The following is an 18,795-nucleotide window of genomic DNA, read 5'->3' as shown; positions in this document are numbered from 1 at the left end:
TTTCTCATCCAGCTTTGTAACAAGTAGTACCTACTTTTTAATGAATGGAGAATGCCACCCTTGTCTTATAATGTCCTTGATTATGCTTTTATTGCTTCTGCAGCTATCTACCTTTATGGTTCAGGTGAAAGGCTTTCTTTCAGATAAGAGAAAACGGGAATTTGGAAAGGAAAAGGTCTGTAACCCTATTAAGTAGATCTTTGTTTTCCCAAGTTGTACTTTGGGAAACAAAGAAGCAGTTGCTGCAGGGGAGGACCAGGGGCCACTTGGTTTTCAGGTTGTATTAGCAAAATAATTTCTGGTCCTTCTCCCCCCTGCCTGTTGTCAATAGCAGAGCCCATTACAGAGCTCCAAACACCGTCCAGTGAGTCAGGCCTGGACTGTCGCCCTCCCAGTCACTCTTCCCATTGGCATCTCCTCCAACTTTGGAGCCAGGCCGCCTTCCACCTCCACCACATATTGGCTAGGAAACTCTTGGAAAATTCCTTAATCTGTCTGAGCCCCCCTTTTCTCACTCACCTATTATTGTGGGTATTAAATATCACGGCAGAATGAGCCGGCAGCATGCCTAGAGCACAGCAAGCACTGCACAGTGTGAGTCCCTGCCTGTCACCAGAGCTCCGGACATGTGCACCCTGGGGAATGAGGTCATGGAGGAGTACCTGGGCGGTGTCGAGGGAGAGCCAAACACAGGGAATCGGGCATTTGCACACAATTCAAGGTCTTTTTAACTGTGCTCTGGACTCAATTACAAAATTTGACAGGCAAAAGAAACAGAACTACATAAACTCAGCTTGTCCAAGGCTTTTTGTTCCAGCCACTGCTCAAGGCTGTTTCAGAGAAGAGAAATCATGACTCCAAAGAGTCCTTGTCCTGCCCAGTTATCTCGGCCTCTGTTGCCAGGGAAGCCATGGCTCCAAAACAAAGGTACATGGAGAGATTTGTCCATTGTGAGCACTAATATGACTTACGTTAGCCAAGAGCTGGGTTTTCTTTCACGTTATTGAACAGACCTTTTTCTTCATGAATTGTCTCTCCATCTCCTCCTGCCTTCTGCTGGGGAAAGAAGGTTACTCCCCTCAGTCCTGGGCCCCTCTTGGCTCTGCAATTCTCCTAGAAGTTTTCCCAAATCATCAGGCTCCCCCAGCTTCCTGTTACAGCCAACAGGTTCCCCACAACCTCTTTGTTAGTGCTGTTGCATAATGATTTTGTCTGGGCTTGCTCAGGAAGCATTCCAGGCCCGGTGCTACGAGAGCGTTTTCTAGTTTCAGCACATAAAGTACTTGTTACGTTATCTTTAATCTCTTCAAAGAACGTAAGAGGAAAGGTGAATTTATAGTCCAGGAGTCAAATCTAATACAAAGACGTGAGTTTATTTTTCCTTTTAGTTGCACACATAGCGTTTATCCCCCCAACATATTCACTGCATTTTTCACACAGCAAAGTTGACAAAAGTTTACAGCAAACCCTCATATACCCACTTCCATGATTCAACAATTAACGTTTTACTCTCCTTGCCTTATCACATAGCTGTTCATCAGAATCTCTATCCCTTTAGCCATCTATATCAATCCTTGTTTTTTTATGCATTTCAAAGTAATTACAGACATCAGTACACTTCCTCCTAAGTATTTCAGTATGCTAGAGTTCAGTAAGAAATGTATACGTCTTAAGTATGCATTTGCTTACTTCATGCATACACCGAGATAACCCGAACCCCTATCAGGAGAGCATTGGCAGAAAGTCCCCTCGTGCCCCTCCCATTCAATCCCCACCTGCAGAAGCGACCACTCTTCTCAATTTTTTCCACCATGGGTTGGTTTTGTCTGTTCTAGAAAGTCATAGAAATGGAATTTTCATAGGTTCTTTTTGTAGAAGACTTTCACTCACTATAATGTTTTTTCAGTATATCCATGTCATTGCATGCATCGGTGATTGTTCCTTCGTATTGCTGAGTAAGATTCCATTCTACGAATATATCCCTTCTCCTGCTTGCCCTGCTTCCAGTTTTTGTGGCTATCATGAGAAAGCTGCTCAGAACAATACTGCACAAGAGTTTTTTGTTTGTTTTGTTTTGTTTTGTTTTTTTCATTTCTCTTGGGTAATCTAGGAGTAGACTTTCTGGGTCATAGAATGCATAGAATGCGTGTATGTTTAGTTTTATAATAATTTGCCTGAACTTTTCCCAGAGTGATTGTACCATTTACACTCCCATCAATAATCTAGTAGCTCCAAATCCTGACCAACATTTGATGTCCTCAGCCTGAGCCACCTGGTAGTTGTATGACAGTATCTAATTGTGGTTTCAATTTAAATTCCCCCAGCGACCAATGGTGTAGAGCACTTTATCATTACATGGTACTTTTACTGACAATTTAGTATACCATCAGTTAAAATACCAAGAGGTTTCACGTAAGAATTCAAATATTCAGCTTTTATGAAACATTAAAGGACTTAGCAAGACTGGGCTTATATTTCCACATGGGGACAATCAACAGAAGCTGAGTGGCGGCCGTCCCTTTAGGGCAGTTGCCCTTCAGCTCCCCACAGTCCTTTACCCTCCCGGTAACTCCCCAGTACGTAGGCCCAGGAACAATTGCCGTACATCATCGCATTGGCAGGCTTGTCTTTTAAGAAGAAAGCGAGCTCTTACTTGAGCCCATGTTGTTATCAATACTGGAAACGTGAGAAGTAGATCAAGCGGGCCTTATTAAACTTCAGGAAAAGGTGGGAAGACCACATCTCTTTGTGTCAATGAGAAAATATTTCTACAATGCTTAATATGTAAATTAAATGGGTCGATTTTGAAAGATTGCAATTTAAGGCTCTATAATGAAACTGCCTGACTTTACTCGTTTTTATTATCTGCCTGGCCCCTTTAGGATTTTGAGTTTGCAACTCTTATAATGGAGCACTTAAATTGATAAATTGTGTCTCAAGATTGCCCTAACTGGGGGTGATTTAGCTATATAAAGAGATCTAATTCCATGTCCTTTTATTGAAAAAGGGGAAAAAAGAAACACTTCAATAATACTTCATTTAGAATACTTCCTGTGTTATAAAACATTGAGACTGAAATTTGTTTCTCTTTCTCAAATTCTATAATTTTGCTTTTAATTCCAGGACTGTAAGTGGAAAATGTATATGGAGATGGATGGGGATGAAATTGCAATAACCTACATCAAAGACGTGACATTCAACACTAACCTACCTGATGCAGAGATTGTAAAGATGACAAAGGTAGGGTTCTATTTATGGCTTAAAAGCTTTTTTGAATTCACTGATACCAAACAAAGACATTAAAATACCCCAGCAGTGTGCTTTTGTGCTGTTGACACTCACATCAGCTCAGCCTCTGGCTGGCTGTTGAAAGGCACATTTTATTTAGCAGATTGAGATCATAATAGTTTTTTGTTAAAATTCCACTTTGCCGTGTGAACTAAAAAGTACTACATCAAGTGTCGTTTCTTTTTTTCATTTTTTCTACCTTCCTTTATGCATATTCTATCTTTTACTAAAGAAAAGAAAATGCTAAAGATGAAAATATTTACCTTGAATTTTGGGCCATGTGAAACTTGGAAAAACTTAGGAGGGAGGCTTTCTGGTTGGGTTCAATTTCTTGAAAGACAGACAGGAGTGTAGTGATGAGGCATGCGTTGAAGTCAACATTGCTTCCTGGACTTCACACGTGTGAATTCCCGCAGTGGCCAGGGAGCATGTTCCTACTTAAGGTCGGTGGTAAAAGCCTGTCCATTAAGACCCTGAAGAAAGACTTAAAGAAATGCTTAGCTTCTCTTCAAACTAAAAATAAAAAAACAAATTCATTTCCATCCAATCACACCAAAAAAATACACATGAGACTTCAACTGTAGAAGGTCAACTACTTCAGGTATGTAACCACAGCATCAACAGGACAATCACCCGAAACTTCACACAAGCCATTAACTCTTGTACACTAGTAAGTGCATATTTGGTTTCAGTGGAGAAAATGGGGTCGGTAGCAAAGAAGAACCAGGGTATACGCACACATGGGGGAATGAAAACGCTCCTCAAAGCTACTGCATTAGACTTGCAAATGTGTTCCCTTCCCAGGCATAAAATTGCTAAACACCCAAGTCCTTTTAATTGACAAGTGTGTTCATCAAGTAGACTCATTTGATATTCATTGTTTGATTTCCCTGAGTAACGGAGTTGTGTCAGTGGTGCTATTTATCTGTAATGGTTAGGATACGGTTGGAACTTTCCTTTACTTTGCCAGGACATGTTGATGTGACGTCTGAAGACTGGACAGGTACTTCCCGCCCCCCGACCTGTGTGTCTCTTGGGCACAGCAGTTGTTCGTTGCCTCAGTGTCATTTAGAAGCAGGATCCAAGCCATTGCCTGCTAACAGCAGGAAGGTGTTCACAGCAGAAATAACAGGCTGGAGGTGGAAAACCGAGTACAGGTGTTTGTACTGTAATGCCACATATGCGTCCTCGAGGAGCCACACCATCTACAAAATCGCACACCGACATTAACAGGGCTTATATGGAAAACAGGCTTGTGGCAGACCACTCGAAATCTGGAGAAGTTTTCAGCACCAACGGCAGCAATAATGATTTGAACTAAAATACCACCACCAAACACACGAACAACCCCCACTAGCCCAGTTAAATCTCAGCCGCATTTGCTTTGTCCCAGCTCACAGCCACTAAGTCATTTGCAGTTTTTAACCTGGGATAAAGGTGGGTTGGGGGAGGAGAAGGGAGATTCATTTCTAATAATGACCATTTTTATCAAAATTAAAATAGGACCCAAGGCATACACTTCTTCATGAATCCTTCATTTTTTTAAAGATTTTATTTATTAGCCCTGGCTGGCGTAGCTCAGTGGATTGAGCACGGGCTGGGAACCAAAGTGTCCCAGGTTCGATTCCCAGCTAGGGTACATTCCTGGGTTGCAGGCCATAACCCCCAGCAACCGCACATTGATGTTTCTCTCTCTCTCTCCCTCTCTCTCTCCCCCTTCCTTCCCTCCCCCAAAAATAAATAAATAAAAAATCTTTGGCCCTGGCAAAAAAAAAAAAAAAACAGTGCAAGTCTATGTTTAAAAAAAAAAAACGATTTTATTTATTTTTAGAAAGGGAAGGGAGGAAGAAAGAGAGAGAGAAACATCAATGTGTGGTTGCTGGGGGCCGTGGCCTGCAACCCAGGCATGTTCCCTGACTAGGAATCGAACCTGTGACACTTTGGTTCGCAGCCCGCACTCAGGCCACTGAGGGACTTCCCAGCTAGGGCATGAATCCTTCATTTTAATACAGCGGGGAACTGACTCCACTGTCTCGTTCGCAAGCGCATCTCAGCCGGACAGCCAGGCAGAGTGGAAAGCAGAGGGGCTGTGGGAGCCTCTGTACCAGCCAGTGCTTGCACTCAAAGGAGGCACTTCTGAGTCTCCTTATATTGCTAAGGCTTTCTCTTCATTGGAAGAAAGCATTCCACTGATGCTTCAAAATATTAGCATGAATTAATGACCTAATGATAGGATTGAGTAATATATCAGAAAAGAGAAAATTGTGGGAGAGACCGGGACTAGATGTTTGTAAATATATGAAAAGATGTCTTATGAAAACCAAAACCCCAGGCACTAGCACGTGGTGAGCAATCACATGTGAATAACGTGACTTTCATGAGAATCTGACTTTATGCCCGTTCGCCGAGTGTGTGCGGGGCAGCTGGCGTCAGTGAGACAGGCTGCAGCCGGGCAGGCCAGGCCGCATCATCGCCCTACAGCATTTAACTTGTGTTTTTCAGCCCCCCTTTGTGATGGAGAAGTGGGTTGTTGGGATAACGGAAAATCAGACTGTAGAATGTACTGTCACATATGAGGTAAGCTTGGGGCTGGGGGGGCTGACGGGGCTGGTGGCTCTACCATCGGTTTCTCAATAGGGATTTATTTACTCCCTCAGAGCACTTAAAAGTTATTTCAACAACATGAATATGGGAAGATCAATATAATTACTCAAAGTGTTGGGAAGGAAAGAGAATAGGATACACTTACCTGGCAGAGATTGAGGTCGTTTTCATTCATTCATCAGCTGATGACTGAGCACCTCCTATATGCCCCATAATGTGTTAGGCACCGGGAATCCCAGTGACCAAAACAGAGTTGCTTAGAGTTGAAGCATGAGGGTAGATCAGTGATTCTGCACAGGGACTGACTCAACTCATACTACCACCTAGGGGTGAGGGGGGTCTGTTATCAAAAACATATTCCATAGATTTTATATGGAAAATTACAAAACTTGTACTTTAAAAATATGCTATTAAAATTAAAATTCATATATTTAGCAAATACATACTGATGAGGCCTGTTCTGTGATTAGGATAGACTGAATCTATACTCTTGTGAGGCCTGTATTCCAGTGGGGGTAGATAGCTAATAAACAGGCAACAAATAAGTAAGTAATGTCAGGGAGTGATAAGTGCTAACCAGAAAATAGTGAGCCTCCAGCATGAGATCTCGTGACTGGGAAGGCCTCTCCTCTGAGGAGGAGGAAGCAGGGAACAGCAGAGGAAAGGCCAGGGCCAGCTCCTGAGCACAGAGGACAATGACAAAGCTAGAGAGGTGGGTGGGGCTGGAACAAGGAGCCTCATAGCCAATGTGAGGATTTCGGATTTACTGGAAGTACCATGGGGAGTCAAGTGCTGAAAATCATCTGATTATGTTCTGAAAATTAGCACGACTTCGTGGCTGGTGGGACATACAGGGTAGAGAAACCCGGCAGGCCTGGGGCAGAGGGGAACTGTGCAGCCCAGAGTCTTGGCACTCATGGAGATAGTACTATGCACCTACCATCAGTCGGACGTGTGTTTCATTCATTCATTCAAGAAACACTCAGTAAGGATTGACCGTGAACTAGGCACCATAACAGGAGACTGTATATGTTTTATCTCATTGATCTTGTGTCAGTTTGGAAAGACAGGCAACCTTATCTTCAATCGGCAGCTAGGGAAAACAGGCTCGGAGAGATGAAGGTAGCCCTGAGGTTTGGAGCAGTCAGTGCCGTTGATGGTGGAGTCCACCCAGGTACTCTGACTGTAAATACAGTTTCTCTTTTCTTCAGCTGTCCTGTCTATTCCCTTCCCAGCAGTGAGGTGTCAGCCTCATATAGACTGTTTCCACTGCTGCTGCCTTCTGAGACACCTGGTCTTCTGAGTGAGTCTTCTGAGCTGCTGGGGTCTGGCTTCCCAGGATTAGAATCCAAACCCTGCCCAGTTCACCTCCCAGGGTGGCCAGACGCTGGAAGCCAGTAGTATGATGACAGTCACTTATCCTCGCCAGCCAGGTGCCTGCCTCTCAGGGATGAGGCACCTGAGAAAGAGCATTAATTGTCAAAGTGTTGCCTGTAGGACACAAAATCTAAAAAAGGAGGTTGATTGGTTTTGAGGAACTCAGAATCTAGACTCTTCTGGATGACCGGTCCCCACCACCCAGGAGAAGCCCTCTGTTTACAAACTGGACAGTTACAACAGCCGGATTTCATCTCTGCCTCCTGTCCGGAGACACACTATACCGAATTCTTCTCTTGTCCTTCTCTCTCCCCTTCCTCTTCCTCCTCCTCCTCCTCCTCCTCAGACTCCATGCCACTGGTGATTGTAACTGTCACTTCAGGACTTTTTGAACATATTTTCATAAGCTTACTGAATCCTGAGAGGCTCTTCACTCTGAGTTGTGGCACCTGGTGATTAGGGAGGTTTCAGGACAGAAAAGGAGTGTCTTGATCTGCTGTCCTCTTCTTTTTCAAACCCAGTTCTCAACTCTCTTCCGTCTCACTTTGCGTCTGCTGCCCTGCACTCTCGGTGGGGCAGTAGTGCCGCCAGGCTACCCGCACCTACCCAGTTACTCTGATGAGCAGAGGAAGTCTTGGGCAAAATGGAGGTCAGGTTTTTATTTATTCAACAGAGTATCAGTTTTCCAGTACTATAAACAGGAGAAATTGTTTTTCATTTCTTATTTAAAAGGAGGTAAGTTGAGCTTTGCCAAATATAATAAATTCTGGGAGAAGACAACCACCTTCTTAATGACTATAATCCACTAAGGAATAAAGTGCTATCATCTGAAATAAAGTGGTTAAAATTTGCCTTTTAATCAAATTACTGTATTTAGGCAAATTGTACAAATGTGTCACCTAATGTACTTACAATAGTAGTGTTCTAAGGAGTTCCACTGAAGTGATGTGATAACCTGATTTTCTTTCCTTCCTGTTTTGTAAACATGTGTATACCCGGTCGTGGGTTTTCTACTTTTTTTACAGAGCGATGTTAAAACTCCAAAAAGCACTAAACATGTTCATTCGATCCAGTGGAATAGAACGAAACCTAAGGATGCAGTGAAAGTTGTCCAGCTTGCCATTCAGACACTGTTCCCCAACTCAGAGGACAACCCCAGAAGCAGGTCGGACTCAAGTAAGTCACGTGTGTACTGGACTAGATTCCAACACCTAGCTACCAAATTCTCACACCAGGGACACGTGCCCGTCTGTGAGTAGATACAGCTTTCTAATATAATACTTCCCTCTTCTGTTTTTTGAATATTGGTTTTAAATGATATTTATAGGCTTAGGAGCATATTGTAATAAATTTCAATAGTTAGATAACTATGATAAAAGGTGAAAATTTATGGTTGATTATGTTATATTGGTACATAAAACATATATGTCAACTTATACACATATATATATTTAGTTTTCAAAATTGTAGATAAAGATATTGATCTTTGATGTCTAGTAAACATTCCTAAGAAGCCACTGCTGTCACTGGGGCACCTTCCTGAGTCCTGAACACATGGATACCTCAAAGCCCAGGAATGACACGAGGAGGGGGAAGAGAGGAAGGGAGCGAGGGAGGGGGAAAATAAAGGTAAGAGAGAACAGGAAAAGGGAAAACATGAAGTGCATATGATGGATAGTGTTAATGGCAATTACGGATGGTATAAAGAAACAGTTTAGAAATAACTTGGAAAAAGGCTGGCTGACTTGATGGTAAATTGGTCATCGTTTGGTAGATTCAGGGAAGAGGTTCTGATCTTCAGCTTTGTAGGCCCAGACACTTGAACACAACCCACAGTCCGGTTCTGCAGGACTGTAACAAGCTGAAAAACACAGGAGATGGATGCCTCAACCCCATGCAGTTCGGTTTTTACCATGAGAAATATACTGCAAACAAACCAGAAATCAATGTTTTCTCATCAGTGTGTTTTGTCCCAGTAAGAAAATATACCTGAGAAGCCATATCACAGGGTTTTTGGTCGGCATGGAGACAAAGCACCCTGATGGCTAATGTCACCAAGTTATGAAACCCTACCTACATGTCCTCTACTATAAGGGCTGGCTTGCCAACCACACCAGATATTTTTAAATGTCCACCAGCCAGGAGGCCCAGAATCCTGGACAATACTTCAAATCCACCAACAAATTCTTTGACAGCATGCTGGACCTGCCTTCCTCTGTCAACACAGTACTTGGCTATTTTCTTTCATGATAATCACAAGCAGATACTCTGACCACCATGATGGGGCCTGAGCTTTAGCCAGCCTTCTCAGCCACAAACACATCTTCAAACATCTCTTACAGCATGCTGTCTCTACATGTGATTAACCCATAGAGTAGGTAGTGACTCTCACTAGCTTCTCTACAGAAGGCCCTCTGTTTCTAAGTTCTTTCTTTTGCTAATTCAACAGTCTTGTGTTGCATGCTTACTATCATGCCTTTAAGGACTTCTTACTATAATAATTGTTCCTGCCAACACACAATACCTGCCAACTGCTTCCGAATTTTACATTGTACAAATCCCACCACTTGAGGCTCACTAAAGAGATACTTTATTAGTCCCAATTCCAGATTCCCTGGAGTAAGACTTATTGGTACTATTTTTTTCAAGCATCCTCCTCTGGACCAATTAACTGTGTCCAGAGGGGCAGGTAGTGGTGGGTGGTGAGGACATACTGTGCAAGATACTGTAACCATGTGGTTGGAGACATTCCCAAAAGCTAGCAATGGGTAGACATCTAACAGGTGTCTCCTACTCCTCTTAAATCTCAATCTTTTGGGAGAAAGCAAATTATGTCTCTAAGAGTGTACACAGGACTAGTCAGTGCTGTTCAGTCTCTCAGCAGAGTGGCTTTGGGTAAACCTTTTCCTCTGATTATTAACTACAGAGGTTGAAGGGGCCTTGACCTCCCTTTGACTTACTCCAGTTTTAGCTAGTTTGCCTCCCTTCCTTCCCCTTTGTGTTTCTTTTTGCTATTTGATGTGGAAGCTCAGAAGACCACCTGGATCAGCTAGAATATATTTTTTCAGCTGCAAGTAGCAGGAAATCCCACTTCAACAGACTCCTTCCCAGTAGTACAAAGCGTGGTCCCACGACCAGCAGCCTTGGGGTCATGGGCACTTGTTAGAAATGCAAATTCTCAAACCTACCCCAGACCTTACTGGGGGTAAGGACCAGCACTCTGCATTTTAGTAACCGCCCCCCAGGTGACTCCTGAGCATTCTAAAGTTCTTAATCCATGAGTCTTAACATACTAAAATGTATCTTCCATAACAAGAAGTTCAAAGGTAGGCTGGGGTCCAGGTGCAGTAAGATGAGCCAGCTCAACTACATTAAGGATGAGGAATAAACCTTTCCTTCTTTCCACTCTGCCATCCTTAATGTTGCCTTTGCCCTCATCCTAGTACCTCTCATGTTCCCAGTTATCACATAAAGATATAGCATGGCAATGCACAGAGGGAATAAGAGGTCCATCCCTTCCTTGTTCTCATGTTTAGGAATGGGAAAGACTTGCCTAGAAACCCCCAGCAGATTACCCCTCAGTTTACTTTGGCCAAAACTGAGCATCATGTCCATTCCCAGACATGACATTACTACATGTGGCTTGGACTAATCTTAGTCTGCCACTAGAGCCAGAATGTGGTCAGCTTTCCTGGACGCACATGGCTCCATGCAGGGGGCTGAACACCGGACAAAATCAGGGTTCTGTTGGAAGCTAAAGGTCAGAGAAGTCAAGGTGAAAGGAGAAAGGCATTGTGGTGGATAAAGGCTGTGAGGAATGCTTGGACATAAAAAGTCCCCTGTATCTGGACAGTCACTGCAGAGGTGTGTGTGAGTCACCTTGTGCAGAGTGGTGAGGGAGGCAACTTGCTGGCAGAGAGAAATGGGCATCCTCTGATCTCCTCCAGAAGCTCCATCTGACGTGCAGGGTCCGAGGAGCTCAGGGAGGAACTCAAGAATGTGGGCAACCTAGTTCAGGCCCTAGAGAAGACAGAAAAGATCCTGGGAGTGAGGAACTTGCTTATTCACTGAAATATGTACCAAATGGTTCTTAATTGACCATTTTCTTTTACCTTAACTCCTTTCTGTTTACCATGAAGCTTCATTTTCCATGCAAAAAAAAATGTGTTTTTCTTATTCCTAATCTTCAGGAATCTCTCCTCTGGAGATATGAACTGCCTTTCTTCCAAACACTCGCTAGCTGTCTCAACTGTCGGAATCCAATTTCTTTTATCTGCATTTAGAGTTCTCGAGGCTTTAAAAGTGCTGGCTGGCAAAAATCCTTTTATTTACTAAATGTGCCCCTGCCATCCAAACATATTTAACCAGTGATTTCAGAAGTGGCACTATGGTGAAGTGGGAAGAAGATGGGGTTTAGAAGGATCTAGAATTACTAGCTGTGTGACCCTGGGCTAGTTACTTGTTTCCCAAACTTTTTTCTCCCTTATAGAATAAGATTATTAGTATTTACCTGAGAAGATTATTGAGAGGATTAAATGAGATAATATAAGTAAAGCATATGGAACAGGGCCAAACATATAGCATATACTCAGTAAGTTGTAAATGCCTTTTTAAATAAGTATTTATAGCCCTGGCTGGTGTGGCTCAGTGGACTGAGCATCCACCTGTGAATCAAAAGGTCACAGGTTCAGTTCCCAGTCAGGGCACATGCCTGGGCTGCAGGCCAGGTCCTGAGTTGGGGGCGTGTGAGAGGCAACCAGTTGATGTTTCTCTTGCACTTCAGTGTTTCTCTCCATCTCTTTCTCCCTCCCTTCCACTGTCTAAAATAAAAAATAAATAAATAAGCATTTATAATAATAAAAGTGATGTTCTTATACCTAACCTAGAATTTCTATGAATGGAAAAGCTTAGAGCATTTCAAACAGGCTTGAATCATCCAGAGACAGGCTTATGAATTAGGCGTGCAGCTTTGCAGCTTTGCTGCGGCTTAAGAGACGCTGATTTCCATTTCTTCTGCAGGTGCTGATTGCGAGTGGTTAGACACTCTGAGGATGTGGCAGATTGCATCCAACACTTCTCTACAGCGTTCCCAGAGCAATCCTATCCTGGGGTCACAATTCTTCCCCTACTTCAATGACCAGGATTCCTATGCTTCTGCTGTGAGGCGGACCCCAGTGCCCATTAAGTATCAACAGATCACACCTATAAACCAATCCAGAAGCTCCTCTCCTACCCAGTATGGGCTGACCAAAAACCTCTCCTCTTTACATCTCAACTCCAGGGACAGTGGCTTTTCCAGCCGTGCTGCTGACAGTTCTTCAGAGAGGGCTCAGTCCTTAGGTAGAAGTGGGAACAAATACAGCCGCGGTAGTACATCACTCGGTTCATCTCCTAGAGGAAGGTACAGTGGAAAGAGTCAGCATTTCACTCCTTCCAGAGAGAGATATTCTGATAAATTCTACAGAGTTAACCAGTCAGCACTCAATACACATCAATCATCTGCCTCGAAGCGAAGCCCAAATGACCACCATCGACCCCGGACCATACCAGGGATGCCTTTGCACCCTAACACTGACTCGGGAGCCAGCGAAGAAGAGAACAAAGCCAGTGAAGGAGGATGGACAAAAGTGGAGTACCGGAAGAAGCCCCAGAGGCGCTCTCCTGCCAAGACTAACAGAGAAAGAGCCAGAGGAAGCTACCGCGGGAGGAGAACCTTTTGATGAATTGAACTAGATGAGTTATCCTAAGCAAGCTTTAAAAAAAAAATAGAATGGACTTTGATAATATGATACCTTCAGATAGAACTAACAAAAAGACAACTTTCCCATTTTTAGACTTGGGGAGAACTTTCTAATTGAAACTATTGCCAAACTACAACTAAAATTATGGATGGTGGTTGACCAATAAGAGTAACTAGACTTAAATCATAACTGTACATATTTTTCCCCTGAAGTAACACTTTTAGAGGAGGGAATAAGCCATCATATTACCCTAATGACTGCTGGTCTGGTTAGCAAGGCCTCAACTAGGGGGAGGTTAAGTGGGGCCTGCATCTTGGGTGCAAGATCTAAGGAAGCACCCAAAAGCTCAGTAATCAGGAGAAATCATATGCTAATGTAATATTTAAATAAGTGAAAATTAATGCAAAAAAATATGTGACCAAAAATAATCAAAATCCTAGATAAAGACAAAATCAATATTAATGATTTTTCTTTTTGTCTAAGGCTCCCAGATGTCTTGGCAAGGTGCTGTTACTGATCCCGTCTTTATTTCAAATTTTGATATTTTGTTCATCATGAATTTTTTGCATTAATTTTCTTTTTTAAAATATTGCATTAAAATAACATAGATCTTAATTACTGAGGTGTTTGGTTTTAAGGGGGGAGGGGGTTGATGCCCCCCCGGCTAAATTTTGTGCCCAAGGCAAGTCCTCACTTGCCTCACCCTAGTCTTAACATTGCTGGTTAGTATTTATTTTAGTAATATATTTGGGTTTTTATTGTGGTCAGAAATGAACAGATTTGGTTTGTCATTTTTAAGCAATAAAAAATGTTATCTCCTAGCCCGTGTGTCTCAGTTGGTTGGAATACCATCCCATAGACCAAAGGGTCATGGGTTCGATTTCCAGTCAGGGCAAATACCCAGGTTGTTGGTACCATCCCTAGTTGGAGAGTGTATGAGAAGGCAACCAATACATGTTTCTCTCTCACATCAATGTTCATTTCTCTCTCCCCCCACTTCCTCTCTCTCTGAAAACAATGAAAAAATGTCCTCAATGAGGTTTAATAAAAAGTGTTATTGACCTTAATGTGATTATGATGCATATCTCAATGCGTATCTCACTCATTAAGACTCATCAGAAACCAAGGATCCAAACTGCCTAGGGGATTTGTGGTTATTTCTTTTCCTAAGCAACCTGGGGCTTTTGAGTATTATTTTCTACATTTTACCAAAGAGGAGCAAAGAGGGAAAAGAATAACAACAGTCCATAAAGACTATTGGGATATCAGAAATCCAAAATCTGTAAGAAAACTAACACAGAGCAGGATAATAATGTCACAAGCTAAAAGCCAGAGAAATTTAAAATTCCCACATCCCTGTTCCAGCAAGATAGTAGGTACTACCCTTGCAGCAAGAAAGCACTATGCAGCTGGGGGTGAAGAGGTGACCAGTGTGGGTGCCAAGGAAACTGCCTGCCCTTTAGGGCGGGAATTGTGGGATCCAACCACAATTCAACTGTGAAATTCCTCATATTTTACAAACCAAAAGGCAGGGGGCATCAAACTTATTAAGTGTCAAATAAATAAATGTCACTTTCAATATGTTCTGAGATTCTATTCAACGTTCACTCACCCTGAATATCAAGTGTCCCCTGCCCTGTGCAGGGTTCACGGTGCCCTGTAGGCATCCTGACGACACACTGGTAATTTTGTGGGGCTGAGTTCTCTTTTACTAGAAACGAGTCAGAGTGGCTGCCCTGCTCTAACATGGTGCTGGGGCCTGGTGGGCAGAACTGGATTTGGGTAGCATTGAAGTCAAGGTTGTAGAAAATGACCTTCATTTACAAGGGAAGCTGAGATCTAAACGTCACATCCACCACTTGATTTTATGTCTTACCGTTTGCCATCTGCATTTACAAGCAAAAGCAATGGGAAATGGTGAAACTAAAGAGTGAGGTGCTTTTCTCCATCTTGGATACCTTCCTGAGGCTTTAAGCTCCACTGTGATCCTTCCTCACTAAGCTTATATCAACCACAGTCTGTTTTCAATTATTTTCCCCTTGTCCTTTGTTTATATTTAAATATAAAGAAAATCGTCCTAATACAAAGTATGCTATCTTAATGGCATGCTACTTCCAAATGCAGTAAAATATTTTCTTTGTTTAGAATTTTGGTTAGTAGCTGTACATAGGATCTTAATTGAGTCACTATGAGAAGAACACAAAGTATGGCTTTAGCTACTAAACAAAAATGCGAATTATGGGGAATTATTTAAGACTAGTTGAAAGAGTTTTAAAAGGTGCTATGTAACCCTGGCTGGTGTGGCTCAGTGGATTGAGTGGTGGCCTGTGAACTGAAAGATCATTGGTTCGATTTCCCACCTAGGTTGCGGGCCAGGTCCCCAGTTGGGGGTGTGCAAGAGGCAACCAGTCAATACATCTCTCACACATCAACCTTTCTCTCCCTCTCTCCCTCCCTTCCCCTCTCTCTAAAAATAAATAAAATCTGTAATTGAAAAAAAAAAAGGTGCTATGTAAATGATTGCTTGTGTCATGCTGTTTTTTCCTTTCTTGCTTTTTAGGGTTGGAGAAACCAAGCCAGTAGTAAAACAACGACCTCAGCCCTGTTTAGTGTAGGAGCTCATCACAAAGATGTTACTCCAACAGTCCACAAAACTGACCGCTTTAAAATAAATACCTCATGGGAAAACACTTGTCGGCATCTGTGCTCTCAGTCAAAACCAAAATAAGAACATCTAAAGTCTGCTTCTTGGTTATAAAAAAAATAACCATAACAGTTGGATGTTCTTCCTTTTTTTTCCTCTAATGATGCTTATTCACCAAAAGTTGCTCGCCAGGTTGAAAGATGAATGTAAGTCTAGAACAAAACAAGATTTCTTTTCCCATCCAACTAAATCAGTTGCCAACTAGAGAAACTCAAGAGGCTGAGGTAAATTATCCTCCTCCCCTAAATAAAGGGATATTTTAAGGAAGAAATTATAGTTGGAACAAATTAAGCAAGTATATCTTGGGTTAGGCATCTCTAAATGTGGGGATTTGGTGGACCCTAAATATGCTTCTGATCAAGTCTGAAACTGCTAAATCCATATCGGTGGCTACTATAGAGGCATCACTTTTCCAGGCATAGCCCAGACAAAGTGGGATAATTTGCTCTTGCACAAAGTCACTGACTTAGCACTTCTATGCTCTAGAACTAGCCTGAAGCCTTGGCCAAGTAGCTCAGTTAGTTAAAGTGTTATCCGACTACACCAAGGTTGTAGGTTTGATCCCTGGTCAGGGCACATACAAGAATCAACAGATGAATGTATAAATAAGTGGAACAACAAATTGATGTTTCGCTCCCCCCTCTCTAAAAATAACAATTAAAAAAAAGAATTAACCTGGATATTATGTAATTATTACATATAATCCCAAATATGTAAAGGAGAGCTGCAGTCTATTTACTAAGGATTACTTCAGACATAAATTAAACTGGCAATTGTTTTCAACCAATTCATTAATTTATTTCATAAAAATAAAAACCATACTGCCATGTTTAAAACTATTCCCAATAAAATTTGAACAGGATAATCTGACAAGGGCAAAATCAGATAAAAATCAATGGCCACACACACAATAAAACTTTCAGTGGCACAAGTGATAATTGGTCAAATTTACGATGAACAAAAGCAAGTTGGATATATGAAAATCTGCATTGTAAAACTGAAACTGTAAAGAACTGATCTCATGAAGAAAATCAGTACAATAAAAGATTTAATATGAAAATGAGAAAAAAATTATGTTGGGTAAAAAATTAGAAAATTAAATAGACACACTGACATTTTCACTGCATGAAATTCTTTCTTGACAAAAACATTTCTCAATAGTTACACAGTTCTGATAAAAACTGTTTTGTCCATAGACATAGACTCAGAATGTCCTAAGGTCAAAGCAGCAAGATCCAAATGCCCAGTGCAAACTGGCAGGGTCAAAACACTTTGCTCACAGCTCAGGGCATTCTGACTTAGTGCAACTGTTTGGGTTCCGAAGTACCAAGTATTTTTGGAAGCCTTGTAAGTGCCTTCTTTATAATTTACCATTTCACCTCGACAAGTCGGTACAGCTATGGCATGCATCTGAAACTCTGGCTCTCAGGAACTACTTGGTTTTAAGATGCCATGATTTAGGTTGTGTCAACTGGTTCGGGGTGCAGCATTATGAATTTTTTAATCATACACACTGTATTCAGGAGGCTTAAAAAATCTCTTGCCACCCTGACTGGTGCAGCTCAGTGTGTTGGGTGTCATCCTGCAAACCGAAAGTTTGCCAGTTTGATTCCCCATCAGGGCACATGCCGGGTTGTGGGCCAGGTCCCTGGATGGGGGGATGTGAGAGGTAACTGATCAGTATTTCTTCTCCCTCTCTTTCTCCCTCCCTTCCCCTCCCTCTAAAAATAAATAAATAAAATCTTTTTAAAAAAGCATAATCTCTTGCCATCATTGGGTTTGAGAAGCTGCAGTTAAGCCAAGATGCCTTGGGGAAGTCAGAGCATAAAACCTGGACCCAGATCTACCTGCTATTACTAGATCTGGTTTATGAGATTGTCATAGTATAAAAAGTGCCAAGTTCATGATCAAAATTGTCAAGGCTTTTTAGTGTTGCAGGTACCAGTGACTTCTTATGCAACTGTCCTTTCCCTTTGAGTGATCAGCCGGCCAAATGTTACATGACCAAATCAAGAGAGTTAAACAGTGAAAACCTATGACCTCATAGTTCATTCAAAACTAAAATCAAGATGTACTCTTCATAACCAGTGCCATTTACACAACTGCCCCAAAGAATTTCCTTCCCTACACCCTAGATAAATCTCACTCAGCCCTAAAGGTTCAGCTGACACCCTGCCTCCCCACAGGTCTCCCCATGCAGTTCACAGTCCAGCCACTTTCTGCATTCTACGCTCCTCTTGGAGGCCTTTTGTCACATACTCCCTTGCACCATTACTTATCCCTTGCAGTCCCTCCCAGACCTGAAACACATGTTTGTAAATCAGTTGGGAGGTGTGAAGCAATCCAAAGAGAGCACTAGTCTTTTAGAGGCAGTGGCAGGGTTACGAGTGGGTTTGGGGTGGTCAGCCTTGGAAGCCCAGAATAAAATGATCCACAAAGGAAACGGTTAGTTGTACTATCCACACCAGGTCTTCATGCAGGGCACTGTCGTGGAGGCCCACAAGCAGGACAGTACTGTCCAGCAGAGCTCCTCCCAAAGTGACTTGAGAGCACCCCCAGGCAGAGAGGTATGACCTATTGTGGAGATGGTCGTATGATCCTGCTCCTGTTGCATTTTCTGCATCTCCATTTGCCTTTCCCCACAGCAATCAAGCACCACACTGCAGCCCCACTGAATTAGCCACCAGGCATCTCTTGTCTTGGAAACTTTCACTCCCTCCCTCCAGCTTTCCCCTCATTGTCTGGCGAAGTCACCCTTTAGCTCTCTGCTAATACATCACTACCACCAGGAAACCCTCCCGGATCCCCACCAGGTCTGGGGCAGGCCCTTCCTTACGTGTTCACACAGAACCTTTCTGTTTTAATCCCATGTATCCCCCTTTGTTGGAATTGTCACAAAATCTGCTTGTCTGTATTCGTCACTTGACTCTCAGCTCTGTGAAGGCGGGACTGTGCCGGTCTCGTTCCCCAGTGTATCTCAAACACGTAGTTGGTCTCAAGTCTATTTGCTGAGTAAATGCATTAATGGATTAACTTATTTATCAGGCTAACAAGCTATCAAATCATCTAAATTCTTGCTCT

At 42.5% G+C, this 18,795-nt stretch overlaps 1 protein-coding gene across 2 annotated transcripts in view; it reads left to right on the top strand.

Moving 5' to 3' along the window:
- Positions 1 to 14,077, top strand: part of MAP3K20 (mitogen-activated protein kinase kinase kinase 20) — a 161,803-nt gene extending 147,726 nt beyond the window's left edge. For both annotated transcript variants that reach the window (XM_045856846.1, XM_045857604.1), the window contains exons 17-20: positions 3,124 to 3,240; positions 5,791 to 5,865; positions 8,295 to 8,445; positions 12,289 to 14,077. In XM_045856846.1, coding sequence (XP_045712802.1) covers positions 3,124 to 3,240; positions 5,791 to 5,865; positions 8,295 to 8,445; positions 12,289 to 12,989 — 1,044 coding nt within the window. In that variant the 3' untranslated portion in view covers positions 12,990 to 14,077. The remainder of the gene's footprint in view (positions 1 to 3,123; positions 3,241 to 5,790; positions 5,866 to 8,294; positions 8,446 to 12,288) is intronic.
- The last annotated feature ends 4,718 nt before the right edge of the window (positions 14,078 to 18,795 follow it).

This window comes from Phyllostomus hastatus, unplaced genomic scaffold (genome assembly GCF_019186645.2).
Source record: "Phyllostomus hastatus isolate PE091 unplaced genomic scaffold, TTU_PhHast_1.1 phas_contig_1, whole genome shotgun sequence".
In the NCBI taxonomy this organism is placed as follows: domain Eukaryota; kingdom Metazoa; phylum Chordata; class Mammalia; order Chiroptera; family Phyllostomidae; genus Phyllostomus; species Phyllostomus hastatus.
This window is presented reverse-complemented; position numbering and strand designations above follow the sequence as displayed.